Source organism: Petromyzon marinus, chromosome 51 (assembly GCF_048934315.1).
Source record: "Petromyzon marinus isolate PM22_M1 ecotype Great Lakes invasive population chromosome 51, UKy_Petmar_22M1.pri1.0, whole genome shotgun sequence".
In the NCBI taxonomy this organism is placed as follows: Eukaryota; Metazoa; Chordata; class Hyperoartia; order Petromyzontiformes; family Petromyzontidae; genus Petromyzon; species Petromyzon marinus.
Genome location: NC_133717.1, coordinates 7,002,703 through 7,029,411, shown reverse-complemented (window position 1 = coordinate 7,029,411; position 26,709 = coordinate 7,002,703). Strand labels below are relative to the sequence as shown.

General features: G+C 48.0%; 1 protein-coding gene across 2 annotated transcripts in view; it reads right to left on the bottom strand.

Moving 5' to 3' along the window:
* The window catches only part of LOC116953320 (centrosomal protein 85L), a 114,369-nt gene extending 105,102 nt beyond the window's left edge, over window positions 1-9,267 (bottom strand). Inside the window, exon 1 of one of the 2 annotated variants that reach the window (XM_076074926.1) lies at window positions 8,821-9,267. In XM_076074926.1, coding sequence (XP_075931041.1) covers window positions 8,821-8,869 — 49 coding nt within the window. In that variant the 5' untranslated portion in view covers window positions 8,870-9,267. The remainder of the gene's footprint in view (window positions 1-8,820) is intronic. The other variant, XM_076074924.1, reaches the window with a different exon arrangement.
* Between the last annotated feature and the right edge of the window lie 17,442 nt (window positions 9,268-26,709).

Sequence of the window (26,709 nt, the reverse complement as noted above, 5' to 3'; positions counted from 1 at the left end):
GGGGGGGGACGGTGGTGTAGTGGTTAGCGCGCTGCGCTACGAATCCGGCGACCCGAGTTCGATTCCCGCTCGCGGCCAACACCGGTGACGATTATTCTGAACCGGTTATGGGTCCTCCTTCCCTAGGTCGACCCAGCCTCAAATGAGTACCTGGTGCGGTGTGTAATCATCGCCACTGGGGATACAAAGGCAGCCGGGCACGGTGCTGGCTACCCACCCCCTCGTGCGCCGTCCCGGCCTTCATAGGTGCTCGCGGACAGCACTTTCCCCAACAGTCTGTTAAGGCTACACGGGGATCTTTGTCTTTGTGGGGGATAGGGGGTGGCACGTGAGACCTGGTGGAGGTCGTGAAATTCCAGGGGGGGTGGGTGGGTGGGTGGGAGCTATGTTATTGATGGGGAGGGCAAATACCTGAGCCATCTGACAGAGACTTAAGAGCAACCTATCGGTAATGTAATGCATTTAAACATTCGAGTTAAGTATGACAACACCCCGTCTTTCATATCCACCAGGTGAGGCGCACTGCAGCCGTCGGCTCTGTCTCAGAGGCGACCTGGCCACGCGTGACGATAGCTCATCATCACAGTGGCTGATATCATCACCACCATCATCATCACCATCATCACCACACTTGGGAATTCATAGCAGCAGCCAAATCATGTTAGCGCGAGTTGAGTCTAAATGTGGAGGAGGGGGGGGAGCTGGGGGAGCTGGGGGAGGAAGAGGAGGAGGGGAGGAGGAGGAGGGGAGGAGGGGAGGAGGAGGAGAGGAGGAGGAGGAGGGGAGGAGGAGGAGGAGGAGGGGAGGAGGGGAGGAGGGGAGGAGGAGGGGAGGAGGAGGGGAGGAGGAGGGGAGGAGGAGGGGGAGGAGGGGAGGAGGAGGGGGAGGAGGAGGAGGAGGAGGGGGAGGAGGGGGAGGAGGAGAAGGGGGAGGAGGGGGAGGAGGAGGAGAAGGGGGAGGAGGGGGAGGAGGAGGAGAAGGGGGAGGAGGGGGTGGAGGAGGAGAAGGAGGAGGGCAACACCGGAGGAGGAACCCGGAGAGGAATCCACGCTGGGACCACCACGTGGAGAGAGGGAGAGAGAGAACACGCGGACTCCAAAACAACAACAACAGGCACCGCCAGGGTCCGGGATCGAACCCTCCTGCATCTATCTCCTCGCCACCGGTATTATAGGCGCAGCCGTGCAATTACCGCTGCGCCGTTGGTTCGCAAGTCCACAGTGAACCAGCGGCCTATGGATTGCAAGTCCACATTTAACCAGCGACCTCAGGATTGCAAGTCCACAGTGAACCAGCGGCCTCTGGATTGCAAGTCCACAATGAACCAGCGGCCTCTGGATTGCAAGTCCACAGTGAACCAGCGACGTCTGGATTGCAAGTTCACAATGAACCAGCGGCCTCTGGATTGCAAGTCCACAGTGAACCAGCGACGTCTGGATTGCAAGTCCACAATGAACCAGCGGCCTCTGGATTGCAAGTCCACAGTGAACCAGCGACGTCTGGATTGCAAGTCCACAATGAACCAGCGGCCTCTGGATTGCAAGTCCACAGTGAACCAGCGACCTTTGGATTGCAAGTCAACAGTGAACCAGCGACCTCTGGATTGCAAGTCCACAGTGGCATCCACCACGGGCACGGTGGCAGCGTGCCCGTGCACTTCGAGATCAGAACCCAGTCGTCAATAGCACCCTGTGTGTGTGTGGCCTTAGCAGGCTAACAACAATGCGGTGTATAAACAATATGTAATAGGCGACGTTCCGGGCAATGGCTCTTTTTGCATAGCCCATTTTTAAAGCGTAGTAGCAGTAGCAGTAATAACTGTAGTAGTAACTCCAGTAGTAACACGTTTGTAGTAGGAACAACTTTGTAGTAGTAACAACTTTGCGGTAGTGACAACTTTGTAGTAGTAACAACTTTGTAGTAGTAACAACTTTGTAGTAGTGACAACTTTGTAGTTGTAACAACTTTGTAGCACTAACTGTGGTAGTAACAACTTTGTAGTAGTGACAACTTTGTAGTAGTAACAACTCTGTAGTAGTGACAACTTTGTAGTAGTGACAACTTTGTAGTAGTAACAACTTTGTAGTAGTAACAACTTTGTAGTAGTAAACAACTTTGTAGTAGTAATAACTTTGTAGTAGTGACAATTTTGTGGTAGTGACAACTTTGTAGTAGTAACAACTTTGTAGTAGTAACAACTTTGTAGTAGTAACAACTTTGTAGTAGTGACAACTTTGTAGTAGTAACAACTTTGTAGTAGTAACAACTTTGTGGTAGTAACAACTTTGTAGTAGTAACAACTTTGTAGTAGTAACAACTTTGTAGTAGTAACAACTTTGTAATAGTGACAGCTTTGTAGTAGTGACAACTTTGTACTAGTAACAACTTTGTAGTAGTGACAACTTTGTAGTAGTGACAACTTTGTAGTAGTAACAACTTTGTAGTAGTAACAACTTTGTAGTAGTAACAACTGTAGTAGTAACAACTTTGTAGTAGTGACAACTTTGTAGTAGTGACAACTTTGTAGTAGTAACAACTTTGTAGTAGTAACAACTTTGTAGTAGTAACAACTTTATAGTAGTGACAACTTTGTAGTAGTAATAACTTTGTAGTAGTAACAACTTTGTAGTAGTAACAACTTTATAGTAGTGACAACTTTGTAGTAGTAACAACTTTGTAGTAGTGACAACTTTGTAATAGTAACAACTTTGTAGTAGTAACAACTTCGTAATAGTAACAACTTTGTAGTAGTAACAACTTTGTAGTAGTAACAACTTTGTAGTAGTAACAACTTTGTAGTAGTGACAACTTTGTAGTAGTGACAACTTTGTAGTAGTAACAACTGTAGTACTAACCGTAGTAGTGACAACTTTGTAGTAACAACTTTGTAGTAGTGACAACTTTATAGTAGTAACAACTTTGTAGTAGTAACAACTTTGTAATAGTAACAACTTTGTAGAAGTAACAACTTTGTAGTAGTGACAACTTTGTAGTAGTGACAACTTTGTAGTAGTAACAACTTTGTAGTAGTAACAACTTTGTAGTAGTAACAACTCTGTAGTAGTAACAATTTTGTAGTAGTGACAACTTTGTAGTAGTGACAACTTTGTAGTAGTAACAACTTTGTAGTACTAACTGTAGTAGTACCTGTAGTGGTAACAACTGTAGTACTAACTGTAGTAGTAACTGTAGTAGTAACTACTTTGTAGTAGTAACAACTTTGTGGTAGTAACAACTTTGTAGTAGTAACAACTTTGTAGTAGTAACAACTTTGTAGTAGTAACAACTTTGTAGTAGTGACAACTTTGTACTAGTAACAACTTTGTAGTAGCGACAACTTTGTAGTAGTGACAACTTTGTAGTAGTAACAACTTTGTAGTAGTAACAACTTTGTAGTAGTGACAACTTTGTAGTAGTGACAACTTTGTAGTAGTAACAACTCTGTAGTAGTAACAACTGTAGTACTAACCGTAGTAGTGACAACTTTGTAGTAACAACTTTGTAGTAGTGACAACTTTATAGTAGTAACAACTTTGTAGTAGTAACAACTTTGTAATAGTAACAACTTTGTAGAAGTGACAACTTTGTAGTAGTGACAACTTTGTAGTAGTAACAACTTTGTAGTAGTGACAACTTTGTAGTAGTGACAACTTTGTAGTTGTAACAACTTTGTAGTAGTAACTGTAGTAGTGACAACTGTAGTAGTGACAACTTTGTAGTAGTAACAACTTTGTAATAGTGACAACTTTGTAGTAGTAACAACTTTGTAGTAGTAACAACTTTGTAGTAGTGACAACTGTAGTAGTGACAACTTTGTAGTAGTGACAACTTTGTAGTTGTAACAACTTTGTAGTAGTAACAACTTTGTAGTAGTAACAACTTTGTAGTAGTAACAACTTTGTAATAGTAACAACTTTGTAGAAGTAACAACTTTGTAGTAGTGACAACTTTGTAGTAGTAACAACTTTGTAGTAGTGACAACTTTGTAGTAGTGACAACTTTGTAGTAGTAACAACTCTGTAGTAGTAACAACTGTAGTACTAACCGTAGTAGTGACAACTTTGTAGTAACAACTTTGTAGTAGTGACAACTTTATAGTAGTAACAACTTTGTAGTAGTAACAACTTTGTAATAGTAACAACTTTGTAGAAGTAACAACTTTGTAGTAGTGACAACTTTGTAGTAGTAACAACTTTGTAGTAGTGACAACTTTGTAGTTGTAACAACTTTGTAGTAGTAACTGTAGTAGTGACAACTGTAGTAGTGACAACTTTGTAGTAGTAACAACTTTGTAATAGTGACAACTTTGTAGTAGTGACAACTTTGTAGTAGTAACAACTTTGTAGTAGTGACAACTGTAGTAGTGACAACTTTGTAGTAGTGACAACTTTGTAGTTGTAACAACTTTGTAGTAGTAACAACTTTGTAGTAGTAACAACTTTGTAGTAGTAACAACTTTGTAGTAGTAACAACTTTGTAATAGTAACAACTTTGTAGTAGTAACAACTTTGTAGTAGTGACAACTTTGTAATAGTAACAACTTTGTAGTAGTGACAACTTTGTATAGTAACAACTTTGTAGTAGTAACAACTTAGTAGTAGTAACAACTTTGTAATAGTAACAACTTTGTAGTAGTAACAACTTTGTAGTAATGACAACTTTGTGGTAGTGACAACTTTGTAGTAGTGACAACTTTGTAGTAGTAACAACTTTGTAGTAGTAACAACTTTGTAGTAGTGACAACTTTGTAGTAATGACAACTTTGTAGTAGTAACAACTTTGTAATAGTAACAACTTTGTAGAAGTAACAACTTTGTAGTAGTGACAACTTTGTAGTAGTAACAACTTTGTAGTAGTGACAACTTTGTAGTAGTGACAACTTTGTAGTTGGAACAACTTTGTAGTTGTAACACCTTTGTAGTAGTAACAACTGTAGTAGTCACAACTGTAGTAGTGACAACTTTGTAGTAGTGACAACTTTGTAGTAGTAACAACTTTGTAGTAGTAACAACTGTAGTAGTAACAACTTTGTAGTAGTAACAACTTTGTAGTAGTAACAACTTTGTAATAGTAACAACTTTGTAGTAGTAACAACTTTGTAGTAATGACAACTTTGTAGTAGTAACAACTTTGTAATAGTAACAACTTTGTAGAAGTAACAACTTTGTAGTAGTGACAACTTTGTAGTAGTAACAACTTTGTAGTAGTGACAACTTTGTAGTAGTGACAACTTTGTAGTTGGAACAACTTTGTAGTTGTAACACCTTTGTAGTAGTAACAACTGTAGTAGTGACAACTGTAGTAGTGACAACTTTGTAGTAGTGACAACTTTGTAGTAGTAACAACTGTAGTAGTAACAACTTTGTAGTAGTAACAACTTTGTAGTAGTAACAACTGTAGTACTAACAACTTTGTAGTAGTAACAACGTTGTAGTAGTAACAACTGTAGTAGCGACAACTTTGTAGTAGTGACAACTTTGTAGTAGTAACAACTTTAGTACTAACAACTTTGTAGTAGTAACAACTTTGTAGTAGTAACAACTTTGTAGTAGTAACAACTTTGTAGAAGTAACAACTTTGTAGTAGTAACAACTGTAGTACTAACAACTTTGTAGTAGTAACAACTTTGTAGAAGTAACAACTTTGTAGTAGTAACAACTGTAGTACTAACAACTTTGTAGTAGTAACAACTTTGTAGAAGTAACGAGTCGCGTGGCCACTCTGCTGCCTAGAGTTTGCACGAGCGGTCACGTGATCCTCGGGGGGCCTTTGATCGTGTCGGGTTCATTTCCTTTTGGGATTAAAACTAAAAATATATACATCCATAATGTGGGGGGGGGGGGGGGGTGATTACCTTAATATAAATGCGTCGTTAAACCCGCCACCTCCCGACACAGCCCGTTAGTAAGGTTTGTCACGTGAACAGAACATGCAAATTCGTTAAGAATACAGCAACACCGTTGTGTTGGAGAGCTAATCCACAATATGTAAAAAAACCCATTATGGATGATATTGGTAGCGAAAGCCTACGTGTTATAAATATCTACACAGTGTAACACGGTTGTGGGATTAAATACATCTTACATTTTGATTTAAAGCTTTCGTGACTGCAGTAATTCATATTCTTAGCTCTTTCGGTAAAGTCACGTTTAAGGGGAAACAATAAAATCATAAAATATATTTAAAACAATAAAAATTCTCACGACGTTTCGACCGTTTGCGTTATGGTCGAAACGTCGTGAGAATTTTTTTATTGATTTATGTCTATTTTATTATTTCATTGTTTCCCTTCAACGTGACTTTACCGAAAGAGCTAAGATATACATCTTACATTTGGATTTAAAGCTTTCGTGACTGCAAGGATTCATCTTCTTTGGTTCTTTCGGTAAAGTCACGTAGAATGAGAATAAAATAATTAATTGATAAAATAAAATAACACAATAAAATTCTCACGACGTTTCGGCCACAACACAAGTGGCCTTCATCAGGTGAAGGGACGAGACTGTCTGGAGGACAGCGCTGGAGCGAACACAGCCAAGCTCAGACCGCGACCTTTAAGCTATGTGAGAAGAAACAGAGCGCCTTGACAAAGGAATTAGCATAGAATTTAGCTAATCACTCAGCTATTTCAATGCTAAAAGGCGTCACGTGGGCATATCGGAGCGACGGCAACGGCAACCGCACGTGTTCGTAATAAAGTGACGACGTCGTTGCGAAACGACGTCGTCAAAGCGGGACAACGTAACCACTGCACTTTGTAGTATACATCAGTGTTATACCAACAGAGCACGTGCGGTTTGCGTGTGTGTCGCCACGCGCGTGGCAACACACTCGCAAACCGCACGTGCTCCGCCGCACGTGCGTGCGGTGAATGCAGACTTTGTGCTTTGCAAAAAGGTCTCTCATTTTGGTGTTTGAGCGTCTCCTGTTTCACTGCCAGGAAAGGCTGAACAGCCCATTCTTATTGTCTCGTCAAAGTGACGACGTAGTTGCGAAACGACGTGAAAGTGTGGGGAAGAGGGGGGGGTGGGGGGTTGGAGGGGGAGAGACGTAAAACGCGGGGATCGCTGTATCCATCCGAATCGGGCATGGGGTTCCAGGGTTAACGTGGCACATCCTCGCCGCTGAAGAGACATTCGGCTCACGTGCTTTAAGAAAAGCGCCACCACGCAACGTCTTAAATCCGCATTGTCGCCCCCTCTGCATCGCGCGGGATAACTTCTTGATCATAATCATGATAATAAAGTTGGGGGGGGGGAGGGGTGGTTAGAGCGCGTAAACTATAAATGTGTCGTTCACCCGCCAACCACCCGACACGGCCGATTAGTAAGGTTTGTGACGTCGTCATCACGAGTCACAGCACGCGGTTGTCAACGCGGTGGCTTCGTCACTGAGCCGTCACACCCAAGTTAGTCGCCGATTGGCACGTTTTGTTCACGTGACAGACCTCACCGGCTGCCTGTGTCGGGTGGTGGTGGCGGTTTAACGCCACGCATTTACATTTGCGCGATCTCACCCACACACCTTTAGTATGAATACTGCTACTGCTCGCGAAATAAATAGCTATACCATCGAGAGGCAACAAAATCCTGGGTCGCGATACAAACGAGGATAAATAGCTCGTGACTGGCAACTGCTGTAGCCGTGACCACAACGCGGGATGGCGACAGGTTTCAGTTTCATTTATTAGGTACTAGCTGTACTACCACCCGGCTTCGCCCGGGACTTGGATCCACCACGCGCGGCCGCCTTTGTCTCCCCAGTGGCGATGTTCACACACACACACCACAGCAGTTACTCGTTTGAGGCTGAGTCGACCTAGGGGAGGCCCAGGAGCGATTGAAATAATTGTCACCGGTGGTGGCCGTGAGCGGGAATCGAACTCGGGTCGCCGGGTTCGTAGCGCAGCGTAGCGCTAACCGCTACACTACAATGCGTTACGTTTCCACGTGCGCGGGTCACGTGACAGATTTGACGTCACAGCTCACTTGCCGTGCAAAAAATATATGCGTTATTGAGCTCCCCCCCCCCCCCCCAAAAAAAAACAAGTGTATTTTAATATAGTTTGCATGGTGTACAGTCTGGAAAGTACCCACATGGCAAATTTCAAGTTTGTTGCATTTCGGGAAGTACGCTAAACATTTTGAACAGACAACACATATTCACAACTTTGCCTTTTATATATGGAGATAACCCTGTGAGCCATTCGACTCTTGACTCGGGTGCAACCGCAACAAAACAAAAACATGAACAAGAAAACATCTTAAAGTGACTGCACGCAACAGAAAAATCCAGGAAAAAACCAGCAAAATCTTCCGAAAAAAAAACCACCGCATTTCAACGCTGTGTGCAAAAATCCCAGCGGTATGCAAGTCAAACAATAACAACCATAAGACAGTGTAGATTAAAGTTATCAGGAGCAGAGTGACGGAGAGTCACGGATGGGAAGAGAGAACGGAAGGGGAGAGGGGATGGGGAGAAGAGGGAGAGCGAGGAATGAGAGGGCAAGGATGAAGAAGGGAGCGGAGAGACGGTAGCAAACGGGTTGAGGAGAGGTGAGAAGAGGTGAGGAGGAGGAGCGGCGTCTGTTCTCAGAGGGGGCGGGGATAGGGGAGGAGACTCAGAGTGGGGGTGGCCACACAGACGTCACGTGGTTTACGGGAGGCTCCAGCCGATTTAGTTATATGAGAATAACAATAATCAATTGAATCGACTCACCACCCAGAAGCGACAATGAATGGAATCGATGGGGGTAAGGGGTAAATCGTTCGATGATTAGTGACAGGCACACGGGGTCAGGGTCAGGTTGAGTTTGTTTACCTAAGAAGCCGTCCACTCCGGGCTGTTGTTGTTGTTTGGAGCTCCACATCCTCGCTCCTGCTTCAGCGCTGAACTCCGGGCAGCATCTCCCACCCTGCCTCTCCCTCCCCAGCTCCTTTCGCGCTCCCCACCAACTCTCTTCTTCAGCTCCAACTCCTTTAACTTCCACCCCCTCTCTTCTCTCTCTCTCTCGCTCGCACTCCCTCCTCTGTCCAGCTAAGTTCGAATTCGATCCCCTAGGCCGCCACGTCTCAACGTGTCTCTCCCCCCCCCCCTCTTCTCCGAACGCCCACTGCGTCTCACCTCTTCATCTCTTCACCTCCCACGGGGAACACTCACCCACCCACTCACCCACTCATTCACCCACTCACCCACTCATTCATTCACCCACTCACTCACTCATCCATTCACCCACCCACTCACTGACCCACCCACCCACTCACTGACCCACTCACTGACCCACTCACCCACCCACTCACCCGCCCGCTCACCCACTCACCCGCCCGCTCACCCACTCACCCACCCACTCACCCACCCACTCACCCACCCACTCACTGACTGACCCACTCACCCAACCACTCACCCACTCATCCACTCACTCAACCACTCACCCAATCACTCACTCACCCACCCACTCACCCACTCACTCATTCACCCACTCATTCACCCACCCACTCACCCACCCACTCACTCACTCACCCACCCACCCACTCACTCACCCACTCACTCACCCACTCACTCACCCACTCACCCACTCACCCACTCACCCACTCACTCACCCACTCACTCACCCACTCACTCACCCACTCACCCACTCACCCACTCACCCACCCACTCACCCACCCACTTACCCACTCAACCACTCAACCACTCACTCAACCACCCACCCACTCACCCACCCACTCACCCACCCACTCACCCACCCACCCACTCACCACCCACCCACTCACCACCCACCCACTCACCCACCCACCCACTCACCCACCCACCCACCCACTCACCCACCCACCCACTCACCCACCCACTCACCCACCCACCCCCCAACCACCCACTCACTCACCCACCCACTCACTCACCCACCCACCCACTCACCCCGCTGTCCGGCTAAGTCCGAATCTTCATCAGCCGGCAACTACTCCGGAGCGCGCGACGTTCAACCACGGCAGCAGCAGCAGCCGCCAAGATGACGGCACCGCGGTGCCAGGCTAGGTGCACGTCGAGACCACGTTAGGAGGAAGCGTCCAAAGTCTCGGCGGCGGCTGATCGGGTGAAGACCGGAACGTCGTCCGCTGGGTGTCACGAGAAGACTCCGTCCGTGCTCGCTCCGTCAGCCTCGGCGCCTGGACGTCGTATCGCAGCTTTAGAATAAAAAAAACGTCTCTCGCTCTCTCTCTCGCAGCTCGCCGGTAAATTCCTCTTAGGCGTGAAGACGAACGAACCGCGGCTCCATTCTCTCGCCCGCTCTCTCTCTCTCTATCTCTCTCTCTCGATTCTCGGTGCTGTGTGAGCGCCAAGCGAGCGCAGCGGTGAGAGCCACAGAGAGAGAGACAGGGGAAGGAAGGGAATGACTGTGGGGGGGGGGGGGTGGAGCAGGAGGGAGTTTGGTGGAGAGGGGGGGGGCAGGAACCCCGCAGCGCAACACAATCCAGGCTCGCTCCACTGCTGGATTCCCACACGTGCCGGTCGACCCGCCCCGTCTCGCGTGGCTTGGCTGCTGCTCTTCAGCCGCGCCGCTCGAGCAAAAAAGTTCCACGACCCTCGGGAGGGAGCGAGAAGCTTTCCTCGTCGGGACAACACATTTAATTTTATTTTTTATTATTATTATTAAATATATAATTATAATTATCACAAAGTGATGAGAGGACGGGCACGGGGGAACAACCCTGCCGCTCCTCCTCCTCCCTCGCCCGCTCCTCTGCCTCTGCCACTCCACACGAGGAGCGGTGCAGCGAGACCGAGCGAGCAGCGGACAGAGCCTGGCGGCGTCTTCGCGCAGGAACTGACGTCAAGAACTTTGGGAATGGGCCCCGCCACTCCGCCCATCGTTGACGCTCGCAGCGTGGGGGGGTGGAGAGAGGCGGTGGTGGTGGCTCTGTTGCTGGTGGTGGGTGGGGTGATGGTGGTGGGGTGGGGGGTGAGGATGTGGTGTGGGGGGGGTGAGGATGTGGTGGTGGTGGGTGGGGGGAGGTGGGGGGAGGTGGGTGGGGGGTGGTGGGGGTGGTGGGTGGGGTGATGGTGGTGTGGGAGGGTGGTGGTGGGGGGGGAGGTTGGTGTACGGGGTGACTTCTGGAGTTAAGTTACAGACCCCCACCTCCACACACTCCGTCGCCCCCTTCCTACCGCGAAAGAGACAAAGATCCCCCTTGTAGCCTCCACAGATTTACGGGACAAGTGCTTGGTAGCGAGCAGCCGGGCTGTGATCGCATGTCCACGTCCGGCGGCCGCCTTTGTCTCCCCAGTGCTGATGGTTTTTTGCACACCGCTCTGGATACTCATTTGAGGCTAAGTCGACCTAGAGGAGGCCCATGACCACCACTACAACTGTTGGGCAGTGAGCGAGAAACGAAGCCATCGGCACTGGAGAGACAAAGGCGGTCGCCTCTCACCCACACACACACAAGGCAAAGCTCCCCCGTGTAGCCTCGCGGTGCTGTTGGGTCAAGTGAGACCACCACTGCCGATGGAATCCACGACCAGGAATCGAACTCGTGTCCGGCCGGGTTCGTAGTGCAGTGCGCTAACCCTACAGCAGAACCCTATAGCAGAACCCTACAACAGAACCCTACAACAGAACTCTACAACAGAACCCTACAACAGAACCCTACAACAGAACCCTACAACAGAACTCTACAACAGAACCCTACAACAGAACCCTACAGCAGAACCCTACAGCAGAACCCTACAACAGAACCCTACAACAGAACTCTACAACAGAACCCTACAGCAGAACTCTACAGCAGAACCCCACAACAGAACCCTATAGCAGAACCCTACAGCAGAACCCTACAACAGAACCCTACAACAGAACCCTACAGCAGAACCCTACAGCAGAACTCTACAACAGAACCCTACAACAGAACCCTACAACAGAACCTTACAGCAGAACTCTACAGCAGAACCCCACAACAGAACCCTATAGCAGAACCCTACAGCAGAACCCTACAACAGAACCCTACAACAGAACCCTACAGCAGAACCCTACAGCAGAACCCTACAACAGAACCCTACAACAGAACTCTGCAACAGAACCCTACAACAGAACCCTACAACAGAACCCTCAACAGAACTCTACAACAGAACCCTACAACATAACTCTACAACAGAACTCTACAACAGAACTCTACAACAGAACCCTACAGCAGAACTCTACAACAGAACCCTACAACAGAACCCTCAACAGAACGCAACAACAGAACCCTACAGCAGAACCCTACAACAGAACCCTACAGCAGAACCCTACAACAGAACCCTACATCAGAACCCTACAACAGAACCCTACAGCAGAACCCTACAACAGAACCCTACAGCAGAAGTCTACAACAGGACCCTACAGCAGAACCCTACAACAGAACCCTACAACAGAACCCTACATCAGAACCCTACAACAGAACCCTACAGCAGAACCCTACAACAGAACCCTACAGCAGAAGTCTACAACAGGACCCTACAGTAGAACCCTACAACAGAACCCTACAACAGAACCCTCAACAGAACGCAACAACAGAACCCTACAGCAGAACCCTACAACAGAACCCTACAGCAGAACCCTACAACAGAACCCTACATCAGAACCCTACAACAGAACCCTACAGCAGAACCCTACAACAGAACCCTACAGCAGAAGTCTACAACAGGACCCTACAGCAGAACCCTACAACAGAACCCTACAACAGAACCCTACAACAGAACCCTACAACAGAACCCTACAACAGAACCCTACAGCAAAACCCTACAACAGAACCCTACAGCAGAACCCTACAACAGAACCCTACAACAGAACCCTACAACAGAACCCTACAACAGAACTCTACAACAGAACCCTACAACAGAACCCTACAGCAGAACCCTACAGCAGAAACCTACAACAGAACCCTACAACAGAACTCTACAACAGAACCCTAAAACAGAACCCTACAACAGAACCCTACAACAGAACCCTACAGCATAACTCTACAACAGAACCCTACAGCAGAACCCTACAACAGAACCCTACAACAGAACCCTACAGTAGAACCCTACAGCAGAATCCTACAACAGAACCCTACAACAGAACCCTACAACAGAACCCTACAACAGAACCCTACAACAGAACCCTACAACCGAACCCTACAACAGAACCTTACAACAGAACTCTACAGCAGAACCCTACAGTAGAACCCTACAACAGAACCCTACAGCAGAACCCTACAACAGAACCCTACAACAGAACCCTACAACAGAACCCTACAACAGATCTCTACAACAGAACCCTACAACAGATCTCTACAACAGAACCCTACAACAGAACCTTACAGCAGAACCCTACAGCAGAACCCTACAACAGAACCCTACAACAGAACCCTACAACAGAACCCTACAACAGAACCCTACAACAGAACCCTACAGCAGAACCCTACAACAGAACCCTACAGCAGAACCCTACAACAGAACCCTACAGCAGAACCCTACAACAGAACCCTACATCAGAACCCTACAACAGAACCCTACAGCAGAACCCTACAACAGAACCCTACAGCAGAAGTCTACAACAGGACCCTACAGCAGAACCCTACAACAGAACCCTACAACAGAACCCTACAACAGAACCCTACAACAGAACCCTACAACAGAACCCTACAGCAAAACCCTACAACAGAACCCTACAGCAGAACCCTACAACAGAACCCTACAACAGAACCCTACAACAGAACCCTACAACAGAACTCTACAACAGAACCCTACAACAGAACCCTACAGCAGAACCCTACAGCAGAAACCTACAACAGAACCCTACAACAGAACTCTACAACAGAACCCTAAAACAGAACCCTACAACAGAACCCTACAACAGAACCCTACAGCATAACTCTACAACAGAACCCTACAGCAGAACCCTACAACAGAACCCTACAACAGAACCCTACAGTAGAACCCTACAGCAGAATCCTACAACAGAACCCTACAACAGAACCCTACAACAGAACCCTACAACAGAACCCTACAACAGAACCCTACAACCGAACCCTACAACAGAACCTTACAACAGAACTCTACAGCAGAACCCTACAGTAGAACCCTACAACAGAACCCTACAGCAGAACCCTACAACAGAACCCTACAACAGAACCCTACAACAGAACCCTACAACAGATCTCTACAACAGAACCCTACAACAGATCTCTACAACAGAACCCTACAACAGAACCTTACAGCAGAACCCTACAGCAGAACCCTACAACAGAACCCTACAACAGAACCCTACAACAGAACCCTACAACAGAACCCTACAACAGAACCCTACAGCAGAACCCTACAACAGAACCCTACAGCAGAACCCTACAGCAGAACCCTACCACAGAACCCTACAACAGAACCCTACAACAGATCCCTACAACAGAACCCTACAACAGAACCCTACAACAGATCTCTACATCAGAACCCTACAACAGAACCTTACAGCAGAACCCTACAGCAGAACCCTACAACAGAACCCTACAACAGAACCCTACAACAGAACCCTACAACAGAACCCTACAACAGAACCCTACAACAGAACCCTACAGCAGAACCCTACAGCAGAACCCTACAACAGAACCCTACAACAGAACCCTACAACAGAACCCTACAACAGAACCCTACAGCAGAACCCTACAGCAGAACCCTACAGCAGAACCCTACAACAGAACCCTACAACATAACCCTACAACAGAACCCTACAACAGAACCCTACAACAGAACCCTACAACAGAACCCTACAGCATAACTCTACAACAGAACCCTACAGCAGAACCCTACAACAGAACCCTACAACAGAACCCTACAGTAGAACCCTACAGCAGAATCCTACAACAGAACCCTACAACAGAACCCTACAACAGAACCCTACAACAGAACCCTACAACAGAACCCTACAACCGAACCCTACAACAGAACCTTACAACAGAACTCTACAGCAGAACCCTACAGTAGAACCCTACAACAGAACCCTACAGCAGAACCCTACAACAGAACCCTACAACAGAACCCTACAACAGAACCCTACAACAGATCTCTACAACAGAACCCTACAACAGATCTCTACAACAGAACCCTACAACAGAACCTTACAGCAGAACCCTACAGCAGAACCCTACAACAGAACCCTACAACATAACCCTACAACAGAACCCTACAACAGAACCCTACAACAGAACCCTACAACAGAACCCTACAACAGATCTCTACATCAGAACCCTACAACAGAACCTTACAGCAGAACCCTACAGCAGAACCCTACAACAGAACCCTACAACAGAACCCTACAACAGAACCCTACAACAGAACCCTACAACAGAACCCTACAACAGAACCCTACAGCAGAACCCTACAGCAGAACCCTACAACAGAACCCTACAACAGAACCCTACAACAGAACCCTACAGCAGAACCCTACAGCAGAACCCTACAGCAGAACCCTACAACAGAACCCTACAACATAACCCTACAACAGAACCCTACAACAGAACCCTACAACAGAACCCTACAACAGAACCCTACAACAGAACCCTACAACCGAACCCTACAACAGAACCTTACAACAGAACTCTACAGCAGAACCCTACAGTAGAACCCTACAACAGAACCCTACAGCAGAACCCTACAACAGAACCCTACAACAGAACCCTACAACAGAACCCTACAACAGATCTCTACAACAGAACCCTACAACAGATCTCTACAACAGAACCCTACAACAGAACCTTACAGCAGAACCCTACAGCAGAACCCTACAACAGAACCCTACAACATAACCCTACAACAGAACCCTACAACAGAACCCTACAACAGAACCCTACAACAGAACCCTACAACAGATCTCTACATCAGAACCCTACAACAGAACCTTACAGCAGAACCCTACAGCAGAACCCTACAACAGAACCCTACAACAGAACCCTACAACAGAACCCTACAACAGAACCCTACAACAGAACCCTACAACAGAACCCTACAGCAGAACCCTACAACAGAACCCTACAACAGAACCCTACAACAGAACCCTACAAAAGAACCCTACAACAGAACTCTAACCAGCAGCCCACCTCACCCCTCCCCTCCCACCCTGCCCCCACCCTGCTCTCACCCATAATGGGAGAGACATCTCAGTCGATGTTTTTGTCTTTGGGGCCGTCCATAAATGACGTCACGATGTTTGACCCCCCCCCCTTGTCACACGGCGTCACAAAAAGTCAGACCCCCCATCAAATATGACGTCACAAAGCTCTGCCCCCCCCCCCAAAAAATGTAACATGCTTCAAATCGCTTTAAACTATTGTCATTGTAGTGCGTATTTAATGTGGCGCTGCACTCTGATGTTGTAGGAGATAACATTTATTAAAAAGTCTATTTAATTAAGTAGAACGTGTTGTCTATATTTATTTAAAGTTGCGCATTTTGATGTGATGTCACATTTCTCAAACACCCCCCCCCCCCGTCACACATCGCCACAAATGTTTGACCCTCCCCCTAGGTGCATGACGTCATTTATGGACGACCCCAAAACGACAATCCAGGATCAGAGACTGCCGAGCTGGCGAGAACAAAACGGGACACGGCAGCGTTAGAGATAGAAGTGATGATCGTGGTGGTGGTGGTGAAGATGATGATGGCTGTAGGCATTGTGTATTGCTGCTTGCGCGTGTAACGACAAAGGACGCCCGTACAGGCGCATCGTGCGTCGGGGGCGAGTGCTGCTGTTGTTTGTTGAGCGCGACAGCGCAGAATGGATGCATGTGGCCAGTATCACGCGCGGCCGCCTTTGTATCCCCAGTGCCGATGTTCGACGCGCCGCACACGGGAAGTCATTTAAGTCTGAGTCGACCCCAGCGGAAGGCCCCAGGACCGGTCCTGATAGCGCTCGTCCGCTTGGAACTCGGGAGTTGACCGTGAATCGTAGCGCACTGCGCTGCTAACCACTGCACCACCGCTTTATGTAACCCCCCCGCCCACCCCTCTCTCTCTCCAACCTGGGTGCGTTCTCTAACCTGCCACGCGCGCGTGTTTGACCCCTACCGCACGACCCCTCTGCCCCCGTCTCTCGGTGTAAATCCGAGCGCTCTCCAACTTTTCCTCGAATCTCCTCGTCCGTTTCTGACTCCGAGGCGGCGAGCCTCGCACCGATGACAAATCTCCGTCGTTCGGCAGGCACAGCCCCGTTTCTGGTCGACGGGGAGAGCTCATCGATCCGCGCGGTGGCTTGGCAGGAAACTGAAAAAACTAAACTACAGGATGCGTGTTTATTTTTCATTTTTTACCAGGTAAAGGTCCCATTCAGTTGTATAGCTCTTTTTTATCACAAGCTACCTGGAAACAATATCTCAACGAAGTGGGTTGTCGTCGTGTGGAAATGTATACTCGATGCGCGTGTTGCTGATTCCAAATGTGGAGGGGAAACCCGGAGGACCCGGAGACAAATCCACGAGACCGCTGGGAAAGAGAGAGAGAGACACGCAGACTCCAAATATACAGCAGCAGGCGTCAGGGTTGAGATCGAACCCACGACCTCGTGTTTACCAGGCGAGGTAAATAACATCACATAGCCACCGTGATGATGATGAGAGAGAGAGAGACACGCAAACTCCAAATATGCAGCTGCAGGCGTCAGGGTTGAGATCGAACCCACGACCTCGTGTATACCAGGCGAGGTAGTTAACATCTAGCCACCGTGATGATGATGATGAGAGAGAGTGACACGCAGACTCCAAATATACAGCAGCAGGCGTCAGGGTTGAGATCGAACCCACGACCTCGTGTATACCAGGCGAGGTAAATAACATCTCATAGCCACCGTGATGATGATGAGAGAAAGAGAGACACGCAAACTCCAAATATACAGCTGCAGGCGTCAGGGTCGGGATCGAACCCACGACCTCCTGTATACCAGGCGAGGTAGTTAACATCTCCTAGCCACCGTGATGATGATGAGAGAGACACGCAGACTCCAAATATACAGCAGCAGGCGTCAGGGTTGGGAACGAACCCACGACCTCCTGTGTACCAGGCGAGGTAGTTGACATCTCATAGCCACCGTGGCGCCCTTGAAGAGGTTGCTTCTCGAGCAGGGGCGGTGGAGTGAGTGGTGGAGACCAACAACGGAGTGGAAGCCAAAGGAGTTAGGAAAAAAATACACGGCCGAGAGGCGACCTCCACCGGGGAGATGGAGTGATGAAATCAGCTCGCGTGCCAGGTGGATTGTTGTTGTTGTTATTACATCGCAGCAACACCTTTGGGAAACTTGTGCAAAATACAGCAGTGGGTAGACCGCGATGATTCATCAAGATGCAGATGTCTCCATTCGCGTGGGGGGCACGGCCCGCTTAGTCGCTCCATTGCTGGCGTGCGTACCTCCGAGAGGGATATGTGACCACACCTCACCTCACCACACCACTCCTCACCATCCCTCACCACCCCTCACCTCACCACACATCACCACACCTCACCACTCACCACACCTCACCACACCTCACCAGCCATCACCACCCCTCACCACACCTCACCACACCTCACCACTCACCACACCTCACCACACCTCACCAGCCATCACCACCCCTCACCACACCTCACCACACCTCACCACACATCACCACACCTCACCATCCCTCACCACACCTCACCACACCTCACCACCACTTACCACACCTCACCACCACTCACCACCCATCACCACACCTCACCACACCTCACCACCACTCACCACCCCTCACCTAACGGGCGTGCTCCACGGCTGATGCTCCACGTGTTCCCAACCGCGTGCGCCCCAGAGACACGTGACAACATCACGTGACCTCCATCCACTCGGACACTCAATCTCTGTATGTGTGTGTGCCTCCAGCTCTGAGCGCTGACGGGTTCACAACACATTCCGGACATACGAGTCCAAGAAAAGATCCCCCATGTAGCCTTAGCAGACTGTTGGGGCAAGTGCTGTTAGTAGCGAGTAGCGCCTATGAAGGCCGACACGGCACACGAGGGGGTGGGTGGCCAGCGATACACCTGGCCGCCTTTGTCTCCCCAGTGGCGATGTTTACACACCGCACCAGGTACTCATTTGAGGCCGAGTCGACCTAGGAGAGGCCCAGGACCGGTTCACATTATCGTCACCGGTGTTGGCCTTGGGCCGGAATAGAACTCGGATGACCGGGTTCGTACCACAGCGTGATAACCACTACACACATTCACGTGTGTCTAATTAATGTGTTGATTAACCTTGGTAACCCTGCAAAGCCTGAGTCTCAAGACTCTTTTTGAGGAGGGTCCTGCCAAGTTTTCTCAGTAGAGAGTGGCAACGCTGCAGCTTCTGCGGCTGCTGCTGCTGCTGTGATCCCCAATTTATCTCGAATCAAAGATTAAAACGATCTCAGTCAGTCGACCCCACGGCACCTGGCTTAGCCCCGTGACCTCCTGCCGGCGAGCCTTCGACGCCTCACGGTGGCCTCAAGGCGCACGTCACCACGACGCTTGTGCCAGGCTAGGTTTGCCTTTGAGGGCATCACGTGAAGCGTGGAAGGCTCCCTGCTGCCAAGAGGTCACGGATCACAACCCAGGGGTTCATGGGACCGACTGGGCCGGCGGTTGTGGATAACTCACGGGTGCTTCCGACTCGTACGGTTCGAAAGAAGTCCAACGCGCGCGCACACACACACACACGTGGCCTGTGGTCCTGCGCTGTGGCGTCAAGCAGCGAGTGCTGGTGGACCACTCACGTGCGGACGTTAAAGACGTCGTGACGTCGTTCGCAAAGAGTAGGCCACCGGGTGCCGGCACCGCGGTCTAAAATTGGCCAAAGTTTGAAAATTACGCGCGGCCAACCGAGTTTAATTCCCCGCTCACGGCCACCAACAGCTCCTCCGTACGGGGAAAATCGCACCTCCGATTAGCGCGGTTGGCTACTCGCGGTGCAAAAGAAGTTCAACCTGCACGCTTTTTCTTCGTCGCAGGGAAAATGTTGTTGCCCTCTGTTTTTTTTTTTGGGGGGGGGGGGTGGGGGGGAATCCATTTGCCGGTGTAACAGTTCGTAAAGAAACATTCCCCATGTGGCCCTGACATTCGTCATTGTGCGTGAACTGCCAGTACTTAATAATAGGGGTTTTTCCCCTTTTTTCTGGCAACAAAACTGAAAGCTTTTTTACGAGGATTCATGTTTACTGCATTAACCACAATACCTGCAGTCAAAATGCAAACAAAAAACATACTATGATAATAAATGCATTGTCCTTGAAACTGATTGGTCCACACCAAGGGACGGGATATATTATCATAGTAAGTTTTTTGTTTGCATTTTGACTGCAGGTATTGTGGTTAATGCAGTAACATGAATCCTTGTAAAAAGGTTTCAGTTTTGTTGCCAGAAAAAAGGGGAAAAAACCCTATTATTACATTTTGGTACTGGCAAAGGAGGTCTAATGATGTAGCTGCCAGTACTTTAAAAAAAAAATTCATGGATTTTCTGTTTGCACAGTCAACACAAAGTCACTTTAAGATGTTTTTCTTGTTCGTGTTTTTAGTTTGTTGTTCGTTGCGGTTGCACCCGATTCAAGAGCCGAATGGCTCACAGGGCTATACCAAATAAATAAACTGGGAAAAAAAACTGAAACCAGCGACGATTATCTGAAGCGGGCCTGGTCCTCGCCTAGGTCGACTAAACCTCAAATGAGTAGCTGGTGCGGTGTGTAAACATCGTCGCTGGGGAGACAAAGGCGACCGGGCGTGGTGTTGGCCACCCACCCCCTCGTGTGCCGTGCCGGCCTTCATAGGTGCTCGCTAACAGCACTTGCCCCTACAGTCTGTTAAGGCTATACGGGGGACCTTTGTCTTTGTGAGTGACATACACCCGCGTCTCCCAGTCCCCGTGTCTCCAGCACAGCACTGGTGCCAGGCTAGCTGCACTTAGTGGCGAATGTTGTTGTCACACGTGGCGTAGTGAGCGCTGATTCAGACTGGAGCAGGATCATTGCCCGAAACGTCGCCTACTATGTATGTATGGCCGCAGTGTTAATGACGAACGTGTTGATCCAATATGACATAGAGCACACGTCACGTGTTTGTGTGCACGTGACATGTTTACCAATCATTGGGCGCGTGCAGCGTGTGGCTCCAGTAGAATCTCAGAAGCCAATCAAAATTGAGCCTGGTTAGTACTTGGATGGGTGACCAATAGGCTGTTGCCGTGTGTTGTAGGGATTGGCTGCGATGTGGCCGGGAGATGACGTTACAGCTCTGGATTATTGAATCCATCTGTGCGGACCGTATCCCCACGTCTCCACATCCCCGTGTCCCCCTGTCCCTTTGTCTCCGCGTCCCCGGGACTGCTTGTCCCCGTGTCTCCACTTCCCGGACTCCCCGTGTCTCCACGACCCCGTGTCCCCGTGTCTGCGTGTCCCCGTGTCCCCACGTGGTTATATTAAGCTCAGTGTAAGCAGACACGGCCCGCGTGCGTGCCCGGTTCGCCGTGACCACGTGCTCAGTGACGACAGCACGCACGACAACTCCAGCATCGAAAACAACAACAACAACAAGAACAGCGAGGTCATTACGATGATGATGCAATTGTTGTTGTTCAGCTTGCTTACCCATGAAAGCCTCACTGAGCAGCGACACGTTCACAACACATTCCGGACATACGAGTCCACAAAGACAAAGATCCCCCGTGTAGCCTTAACGCTAAGTGCTGTTAGCGAACACCTATGATGGCCGGCACGCCCGGCCGCCTTTGTCTCCCCTAGTGGCGATATTTACACACCGCACCAGGTACACGTTTGAGGCTGAGTCGACCTAGGGGAGGCACAGAACCGATTCAGATCATCGTCACCGGTGTTGGCCGTGAGCGGGAATCGAACCCGGGTTGCCGGGTTCGTAGCGCAGCGTAACGCTGACCGCTACACACACTCACGTACTGGTGTGATGTTTTTATTTGTCAACCTTGTTTACCCCGCAGAACCCGAGTCTCAAGACTCCTGCTTCAGGAGGGTCCTGCCACGTGTTCACAGTCAAGGGCGATGTTGCTGCTGCTACTGCTGCTGTTGTTATTCAGGAGGGTCCTGCCACGTGTTCACAGTCAAGGGCGATGTTGTTGCTGCTGCTACTGCTGCTGTTGTTATTGCTTCTGTTGTTGCTGCTGCTACTGCTGTTGCTGCTGCTACTGCTGCTGCTGTTGTTATTGCTTCTGTTGCTGCTGCTACTGCTGCTGTTGTTATTGATTCTGTTGTTGCTGCTGTTGTTATTGCTTCTGTTGTTGCTGATGCTACTGCTGTTGCTGCTGCTACTGCTGCTGCTGTTGTTATTGCTTCTGTTGCTGCTGCTGTTATTGCTTCTGTTGTTGCTGCTGCTGCTGTTGCTGCTGTTTGCTGCTACTGCTGCTGTTGTTGTTGCTGCTGCTGTTGCTACTGTTGCTACTGCTGCTGTTGTTATTGCTGCTGCTACTGCTGCTGTTGTTGCTGTTGCTGCTGTTGCTGCTGCTACTGCTGCTGTTGTTATTGATTCTGTTGTTGCTGCTGTTGTTATTGCTGCTGCTACTGCTGCTGTTGCTGCTGCTACTGCTGCTGTTGTTATTGATTCTGTTGTTGCTACTGTTGTTATTGCTGCTGCTACTGCTGCTGTTGTTGCTGTTGCTGCTGCTGTTGCTACTGCTGCTGTTGTTATTACTGCTGCTGTTGTTACTACTGCTGCTGTTGTTAGTGCTGTTGCTGCTGTTGCTGTTGTTATTGCTGCTACTGCTGCTGTTGTTGATGTTGCTGCTGCTACTGCTGATGTTAGTGCTGCTGTTGTTGCTGCTACTGCTGCTGTTGTTGCTGCTGCTGTTGCTACTGCTGCTGTTGTTATTGCTTTGTATAATTCCCATTGAGAAATTTACGACAAATAGTTTTTTTGTCAATTTAATTTCACAACATTTTCGATCGACGTCACGGGATCTCTGACGTCCACTGCCCAGCAAGCGGCGCGCATTGTCTACGGTGAATGCGCCCGCAGTATTAACCAGGGCGGCCTGCTGGGACCGAACCGCGAATCTCTGAAACAAGCGGCGAACGCGCTATCAAGCGACCAATGAAGCACAATGATGATTGCGTGATGATCGTAAGATTATTGTATGATGTGATGATTTTTTATGTTATAATGGTGGCCATAATGTTGACGGTTAAAGAATGTCATTGGTAATTGCATGATGATGATGATATATTGAATGATGATGATGTATTGAATTATGATGATGTATTGTATGATGATGATGATGTATTGAATGATGATGATGTATTGCATGATGATGATGTATTGAATGATGATGATGTAATGAATGATGATGATGTATTGAATGATGATGGTGTATTGAATGATGATGATGATGTTGAATGATGATGATGTATTGAATGATGATGTATTGCATGATGATGATAATGTATTGAATGATGATGATGTATTGAATGATGATGATGTATTGAATGATGATGATGATATTTTGTATGATGATGATGTATTGAATGATGATGATGATGTATTGAATGATGATGATGTATTGAATGATGATGATGTATTGAATGACGATGATGTATTGCATGATGATGATGTATTGAATGATGATGATGATGATGATGTATTGCATGATTATGATTTATTGAATGATGATGATGTATTGAATGATGATGATGACGATGTATTGAATGATGATGATGTATTGAATGATGATGATGCATTGAATGATGATGACATATTGAATGATGATGATGATGATAATCATGATGTATTGGATGATGATGATGTATTGCATGATGGTGATTTATTGAATGATGATGATGTATTGCATGATGATTATGTATTGAATTATGATGTATTGAATGATGATGATGACGATGTATTGAATGATGATGACATATTGAATGATGATGATAATGATGATAATGATGATGAATTGGATGATGATGATGTATTGCATGATGATGATGTATTGCATGATGATGATGATTATGATAATGATGATGTATTGCATGATGATGATGATGTATTGCATGATGATGATGTATTGCATGATGACGATGTATTAAATGATGATGTATTGCATGATGATGATGTATTGCATGATGATGATGATGATGTATTGCATAATGATGATGTATTGAATGATGATGATGATGATGTGAACCGCGGGAAGCCTCGCTGAGACTCAGGAGGCAGCTGATTACTTTGGGATATTTGGCCATGAATTCCATTCGGAATGGGAGTTTGGCTTCACGTGGGAGGAAAACGCAGAAGGCGGAGCAGTGGAAGACGCGGGGAGGTGGGAGACGACGCGGGGAGACAAGAGACGGGAGCGCTGAATAATGCACGGGGCCGGTTCGCGTGGCTGGGAAACGCAAGATGCGGCTCAATATCCCCAATCAATCCGACTCCGGCAAGGCCGCGTCTCACGGAGCGGATGTAGGAGAGGAGAGAGAGATTGGAGAGAGAGAGATTGGAGAGAGAGATTGGAGAGAGAGATTGTAGAGAGAGATTGGAGAGAGAGCCTGGAGAGAGCGCCTGGAGAGAGACGATTGGAGAGAAATATTGGAGAGAGAGATTGGAGAGAGAGATAGGAGCGAGAGATTGGAGAGAAATATTGGAGAGAGAGATTGGAGAGAGAGATTGGAGAGAGAGATTGGAGAGAGAGATTGGAGAGAGAGATTGGAGAGAGAGATTGGAGATAGAGGTTGGAGAGAGAGATTGGAGAGAGAGATTGGAGAGAGAGATTGGAGAGAGAGATTGTAGAGAGATATTGGTGAGAGAGCCTGGAGAGAGAGATTGGAGAGAGAGATTGGAGAGAGAGCCTGGAGAGAGAGAGAGATTGGAGAGAGAGAGATTGGAGAGAGAGAGATTGGAGAGAGAGCCAGGAGAGAGAGATTAGAGAGAGAGAGATTGGAGAGAGAGCCAGGAGAGAGAGATTGGAGAGAGAGAGAGATTGGAGAGAGAGCCTGGAGAGAGAGATTGGAGAGAGAGATTGGAGAGAGAGATTGGAGAGAGAGCCAGGAGAGAGAGATTCGAGAGAGAGAGATTGGAGAGAGCCAGGAGAGAGATTGGAGAGAGAGAGATTGGAGAGAGAGCCTGGAGAGAGAGCCTGGAGAGAGAGAGATTGGAGAGAAATATTGGAGAGAGAGATTGGAGAGAGAGATTGGAGAGAGAGATTGGAGAGAGAGATTGGAGAGAGAGATTGGAGAGAGATTGGAGGGAGAGCCTGGAGAGAGAGATTGGAGAGAGAGATTGAAGAGAGAGAGATTGGAGAGAGAGATTGGAGAGAGATTGGAGAGAGATTGGAGAGAGATTGGAGAGAGAGATTGGAGAGAGAGGGAGATTGGAGAGACAGATTGGAGAGAGAGATTGTAGAGAGAGATGTAGAGAGGTGGGGGCGGGGGAGCGCAGAGGCGTCAGACTGAAGCCCATTTCTAAAGTTAACGGCAAAGGCGCAGCCCCGCAGCTGCTTGCTTGCACCGCTGCTGGCGGGAGGGGCCTCTTCCAATGGAGGTGGATCAGCAGCGCGTCTCTCGATCGTGCCTCGAGCACGCTGGCCACACGAATTTGTTGGGAGAATCGCTGTGAGGTTACCCGCACGTTACCCCCAAACACGGCGACTCTACACCCCGTATCTTGCGACGATGAACCCGTTGGTACTGCGTTTGATATCCTGTCAACCCCTTTATCAGCGCCTTACCTTATTACAGACCAATTCAGAGTTTATTGGTCACCCCGTGCCCCTTATAAATCTCAACGTTCATCCCACAAAGTCACCATCAAAAGGCAGAAACACAAACAAATAGACACACATTTTTTTTCCAAGTATTGAAACGGCTGTTCGCTTTACGGACCTGAAAACTCCCTGTACAAGAATACGGAGATAACCCCGTGTGGTAATAGGGTTTTCCCCTTTTTTCTGCCAACAAAACAGCTGTGTTAAGATGTTAAAACACCAAACTGAAATCTTTTAACAAGGAATCATGTCTGCGTTAACCACAATGCTTGTGGTCAGAATGCAAACAAAAACAAACTCTGATAATATGTGGCATTGTCCTTGAAACTGATTGGTCCACACCAGAGACAGCTTTCTTTTGAGCCTTGTCTCAAACGCCTAAGGCGTCCTCTGGTATAACAGAGAATGTTTTTTTATTTGCATTCTGACCACAAGCATTGTGATTAATGCAGCAACATGATTTCTTGTTAAAAGGTTTCAGTTTGGTGTTTTAACATCTTAACACGGCTGTTTTGTTGCCAGAAAAAAGGGGGAAAACCCTATTACAGTAAAACCTTGGATTGCGAGTAACTTGGTCTGCGAGTGTTTTGCAAGACGAGCAAAAAATGTTTAAATAAATATTAATTTGATAAACGAGCGAGGGTCTTGCAAATACGAGCAGTGTACTTATACGCTTTGTACTGCCGAGCGTCACGTGATCACAACTGATATACGTTGTGCTTTGATATACGAGTGCTTTGGATTACAAACATGTTTCCGGAACGAATTATGCTCGCAATCCAAGGTTTTACTGTAATCATATTTTGGTACTGGCAAAGGCGATCCCATGATGTAGATAAACAGTGCCGTTTGACAGCTACGGATTTGCAATCGGCGCGTTGTTAGGCAATGACACTCAGAGGAAGACGTCGCTTGTGAATATGCCCGGTGCCCACGTGTTCATAGAG